A 6,266-nucleotide genomic window follows, 5' to 3' on the forward strand; every position below is an offset into this window, starting at 1 on the left:
CTAATAAGATGAAAAATGATGGTCTTACTCTTTTTAGGGACAAATGCAAAAGCATAAATGAAACGCCTTTATTACAGAGTCTTTAAAACCATTTTGACCGCTTCCAGCACCCATACCGTAAGAGCACTATTAGACGCGCATACAAAAAAAAAAGGGCGGCTGGCTTGACCGTGTATTTTCGAAGCGCGGCTGGCTTGACCGCAGTGTAATGTTGATGAGACAAGTTGATACAAAGAAATTATGTGCAGTCAAGAGAATACACGTGGACAATTCCCGAAAAACAAAGAGCAAAGATGTTGTATTGCAAGAGGCAGATATTCTCAGGAGCTTGAAGCATCCTCATATTATAACATGGATTGACACCTTTTTTGACACAACTAATGAGAATATTTACATTGTTATGGATTATTGTGATGGCGGAACGTTGGATGACCACATTAAAGAGCAGAAGAGCGGGGGATTCTTTACAGAATGCACAATTATGAACTGGTTTGTGCAAGTTGTCATGGCCGTCAGTTATATCCACTATGAAAAGATCCTTCACAGAGATATCAAGCCGTCCAATGTGCTGTTAACCAAGAGAGGGGTGATTAAGCTTGGGGATTTTGGAATATCAAAGATTATGAACCACACACTGGATATGGCCTCCACCTGTGTGGGAACCCCCAGTTATCTGAGTCCTGAACTCTGTCAGGACGTCCCATACAGCACCAAATCTGACATATGGGCTGTTGGCTGCCTGCTATATGAGCTTTGTGCCCTCAAACCAGCTTTTGAAGCTAAAAATCTCCTAAGTCTCTTTTATAAGATCATAAAAGGCGAGTACATCAAAGTCCCAGAGAGGTATTCAGAAGACATCCATAAATTAATCGGGAAAATGCTGTCCTTGGTTCCTGAGAACAGACCGAGTGCGAGCAGCATGCTTAGTATGACCTATGTGCAAGAACATCTGGGAAACTTCATCGAGCATCAGGAGAAAGAACTTACAAAGGTGAATGGTGAATCTAGACCTCAAACAAAAGAAGACTTTAACATGGAAAATGCACCTATGGAAAGCAGAACAGATACTGTTTCAGCTGTCTCTGACAAGACACTGCAAATAGAGACATCACGCAGTGGTGAGGAGGAAGTGATCCATGAAGGAACAGAATCTGATTATTCAGAGGACTTTGACGAACATGATAGCTATGTGTCCTCCGAAGATTTTTCGAGGGAAGATGTCTCCTCCAGCCTTGCCAATGTGGCTGAAGAGGCATTTGAGGAATCTAGTGGTAAGGGTGTAATGTAATCATATTAAAGGGTTAGTTCACCCAAAAATGAAATTGATTTCATTAATGACTCACCCTAATGTAGTTCCACACCCGTAAGACCGCCGTTCATCTTCAGAACACAGTTTAAGATATTTTAGATTTAGTCTGAGAGCGTATCCAAGTGTATGCACAATTTACTTTCCATGTCCAGAAAGGTAATAAAAACGTCATCAAAGTAGTCCATATGTGACATCAGTTAGTTAATTAGAATCTCTTAAAGCATTGAAAATACATTTTGGTCCAAAAATAACAAAAACTACGACTTTATTCACCATTGTCTTCTCTTCCTTGTTTGTGTTCAAACCTCAAATAAAGATTCAAACAGTTATGAATTAGTGAATTGATCAATGATTCGGATCGCATGCCAAACTGCTGAAATCTCGTGACACTGGCGATCCGAATCATTGATCGTTCACTGATTCATAACCGTTTTAATCTTTATTTGAGGTCTGAACACAAACACGGAAGAGAAGACAATGCTGAATAAAGTCGTAGTTTTTGTTATTTTTGGACCAAAATGTATTTTCAATGCTTCAAGAGATTCTAATTAACTAACTGATGTCACGTATGGACTACTTTGATGATGTTTTTATTCCCTTCTAGACATGGACAGTATAGTGTGCATACACTTGGATACGCTCTGGGACTAAATCTAAAATATCTTACACTGTGTCTGAAGATGAACGGAGGTCTTATGGGTGTGGAACAACATTAGAGTGAGTCATTAATGTCATCAATTCCATTTTTGGGTGAACTAACCCTTTAATAATCTTTTATTATCATTATTATTATGCAGCAACATCTAAGACAACAGGCATAGCCAGATAGTGATCTAAGAATGATGTCATACTTTTCTAACACCTTTGAGTATTCTCTGCATGTATTTTGAATTATAGTTGTGCCTGATGATGAGGACACCTCTGACTATCCAGATGACTTTGAAGAAGCTGAGGAAGATTACCTGGCTGAAGTAGTCAGCTATGCCAGAGATGCCATGAACTTTGTTCCAGAGAATGACCCATTTGATGTGGAACTGGAGCTCAAAGATGCAGGCGGTTTCTCTGTCACAATGAAACTGTTAAAAGAGAAATACATGGGTAAACCTGCACATATAAAATTGGATTTATTTCGATGGTCCACTTTAGACATTCTGCTAATTATAGCTCAACAGACATTTTACTGACACACTGTAAGTAACTTTGTAACTACATGTCAACTACTAACTATGACTAATACTAACCCTAACCTACCAGTCTAATAATACTCTGTGAGTTAGTTAACATGTAGTTGCAAAGTTACTTATAGTTAGTAGAATTTCTAAAGTGGACCATCAAAGTTTTTTTCTTTATTGGCTTCATTTTTCTTGTAATTTCCTTGGTTTGTCATTATTATATTTAACTTCAGTGATTCATTTAACAACCTGCTTCAATTAAGTGTTAACACTCAAATTAGATATTTTTTTTTTAAAACCAAGGTCACAGTGGTCTAAACGAATGATTTGGAGAGTATAATGATTACTGATGTTATTGTTTCAGAGCATTTATATATATATATATATATATATATATATATATATATATATATATATATATATATATATATATATATATATGTTTGCCACAAATCTGATTCTCAGATGGTCTTTGCATAGGTAAGTAAATGCTGTTCTGCTTTCTGAATTCATAGAGGACGTTGGAGCCTCAGTCTATGAGGAAATCAGTGAGCACTTTCTGAATGGTCTCACGCCAGAAGACCTGCAGCCACAGTTCCAGCACATGATCGGGACAGACCATCTGGAGACCTGCTACCTCATTTTTAACCTTGACCAAGAGACCACATGCTGAATCATGCCTGTCTAATTTAGAGAAAGTAATTTTCCTTGTTTTAAAAGTCACTGTTGACGCAATAATGAACTTCAGCAAATGCTGGAATTAAATGAAGCTTTCAGAGTATATTATATACAGAATTTTGTAATATATGTATAACTGATATTATAAAAGTGATATCTTATAGACATTTGTTATTAAGAAAATTTTACCCAAGCATTCAGTACTCTTTTGAAATTGTTACATAGTATAACCAGTAGGTGGCACTCTATAGTAAGAAAATGTGTAGTCTGGTGTTACATACCATTCCAGATTCCAAAAAAAAAAAAAAAAAGACAAAAGAATGCATTATAGTTTCCCATCTTGGCATTATCGGTCACGTCACAGAGTCTGAAGTATAAAACTGCTGCCTTTTTAATACCATATTGTGGATACAGAAATTCATTATATCAGTGGCAACCCATTTCTCTACATTCTTATTTACAAAAACAATTTCTCAATGTATCCATTAACCAATGCTTGTAAATGTGAAATCAGTGGAGAATATCATGTGAACATTCCCTGCTGTGCTTTCACTCCACGATTGATAAAAGAGAAGACATTTGCTGAATCTGTAAATTTATGGGCCACAGCTGCAGTTGTTTTTCACTTTAGGCGTTTTCCCATAAACTTGTCCAGATTATTCCAAATAGGGATTAGTCAGTGTGATAGAGAAACTGTAACTGTATAAATGACCCTATTATATTTCACATAAAAATGTTCACAATCTACACCCAGAGGAATGTATGTTATCAAGCGAGCAGAATTAGCATTGGAAAGCTGCATCAATTATATCATTATTATATCTTCACATTGTGTTTTAATATCTATCATAATTAATCAAATCAAACTTGAACCTAACTTGTATAAAGTTTACTTTGATTTTACTAAAAATTGCATCAGTCCCAGTCAGGTAGTGCTGTATTTTATTTGTATCATGGAATGAGAAAGACACGATAATCCTTTTTCATCAAAAACCAAGGCCATGTTAATGTTAAAACTAGTGTGTGCTTTTATAGATGACGTTGAAAAAACAGCTGTAGAGCACCTCTAGCCACAAATGAAGACCCATCTTACAGTTTTTCACTGAAACATAAGTTATCCATTGTAAAAGAAAAACAACTCTGAACATTAAAAGTTTAAAGTCATTCACACAAAATACATTTATTTTTAATGCAATGTTCTGAAAGGAGTCAAACATGGACTGAGGAGTCATTCAGGGTAGAGCGTTCAAAATTTCCTGCCTGAATTTTAAGCCTGATGGATTGTCTATGTTTCTTTATTTATTTGCCTATGCATTTAGAAGAGTGGATGAGAGACCAGAATAGATGCAAACAGGTCTGAGACCACTTTAAGTAGCAATCACCTCTATGCCTTGTCACTTTAAAATCTGTCAATATTTCATCCATAGTAAAACTAGCTACTGGGAGAGCTTATCACTTCAGTGTCTTCAGGGCTTTGTACAAAGTTTGATGCATTATTGATTGATTTCTGCATGAGTGCTCCATCCTTTAGCTCAACTTTTTTTTTCTTGCTTGTTTTGTTTGCATATAATTCAAAATCGAGGATAGGATTGTAATTAAGAGTATTTATTTTTGAGTTGGGGTTTAACATGCATTTCTAAAAGTAAAAAATAATAATAATACAATTAGAATTTTTTCTTTATTCACTTGTGTTGTTGTTTTCCTTGGTGTGTCCTAATTGTATTTTATTTCAGGAATTGGTACATTAAATAAACTGCTTTCAATCATGACTAGTTTTACCATGTTTTTGAAAATGGCAATGCTATGTATTTGGACTTGGTGAAGACTTGTTACTACTAATAAACAGAAACAATGCTGTGAGCATGTAAGATGAAGATGTTGCTGTTGCATGAATAGACAATTAAATACTGTAGCTGATGTAGGCAGGTGGAGCTGGGGGATGTGGAGGATTTTAGAGAAAGCAGACTATTTTACTGTTGAGCAATAATAAGCAGAGGCCAATCAGCTTGTGCCATGTGGTAATGATGTGATTGATGGGACCTAAAGTACCTATCATCCTCAGCCCTCTAGAATATATATACAAAACTTTTGGGACACCCCTCCAAATCATTAAATTCAGGTGTTCCAATAATGGCCACAGATGTATAAAATCAAACACCTAGACATGTAGACTGCTTCTCCAAACATTTGTGAAGGAATTGGTCACTTTCAGGAGCTCAGTGAATTCAAGCTGTATATATATATATATATATATATAGTTTTTTTATATAGTTTATTTTTATCCTTGTTGGTGTGAATGGGCAAACCAATAAACATGAGCTTGACTATAGTTTTAACATAAAAATTGATTGAAAACCTTTGTTTTATAGCAATGAGATTAGTTTTCCCCACCAAAAAACTCAATTATCTTTGTCTGGCAAGCCTCATGCTTATTGGTTTGCCCATTCACACTAACAAGGATAAAAATAAACTATAAACTATATTAAAAAAAAAAACTATATTAGTGTCCACACCAGGTCTGTTCTATTTATTGTTAGCATGTGCTTGTCTGCCATTTTAAATGATCCAGCTTGTTACAGCAGTATGGATTCTGATTGGCTGACAATGAACATTCTGACATCATCAGTCTGACAATGAACATCATTCTGACATTCGCCGGGATGATAGAAATGACGTCATTATATAAGGGCGTAAAAGAACCAGTGATCCGTTTTTTTTAACAGGTTCAATGAAATGAACTTTTCGAAAGAACCGGTTCGCGGAAAAGAACCGAACTTCCCATCACTATAGCGAGCAGAGCTGGAAACCCTAGACTGTAAAACAATATTGTTGGTTTAACTTAAAAAAGTAAGTAACCTGGATGCCTTAATTTTTAGTTTATTGAAATTAAAAATTTTAGTTGATATAACGAAGCAAATTGGTTTAATAAATAGAAACTCAAAATATTATTGTATCTGAACTACATAATTTTAAAAAAATAAATCATTACAATAGCACAATTTGGCATGTTTCACTACGTTATCACAAATAAAACACACAATTACCCAATCTTTTAATAATATTTGAATGAAGGTTGTCGATTCTCAAAAATGTTCATTGTATTAACT

At 35.2% G+C, this 6,266-nt stretch overlaps 1 protein-coding gene across 1 annotated transcript; it reads left to right on the plus strand.

Annotated features, from left to right (window-relative positions):
* The first annotated feature begins 257 nt into the window (after positions 1–257).
* nek12 (NIMA-related kinase 12) lies at positions 258–4,785 on the plus strand. The gene is made up of 3 exons (XM_067456625.1): positions 258–1,271; positions 2,207–2,407; positions 2,997–4,785. The coding sequence occupies exons 1-3, from the start codon at positions 401–403 to the stop codon at positions 3,152–3,154; spliced, it is 1,230 nt and encodes a 409-aa protein (XP_067312726.1). The 5' UTR covers positions 258–400; the 3' UTR covers positions 3,155–4,785.
* The last annotated feature ends 1,481 nt before the right edge of the window (positions 4,786–6,266 follow it).

This window comes from Pseudorasbora parva, chromosome 11 (assembly GCF_024679245.1).
Source record: "Pseudorasbora parva isolate DD20220531a chromosome 11, ASM2467924v1, whole genome shotgun sequence".
Taxonomy (NCBI): Eukaryota; Metazoa; Chordata; class Actinopteri; order Cypriniformes; family Gobionidae; genus Pseudorasbora; species Pseudorasbora parva.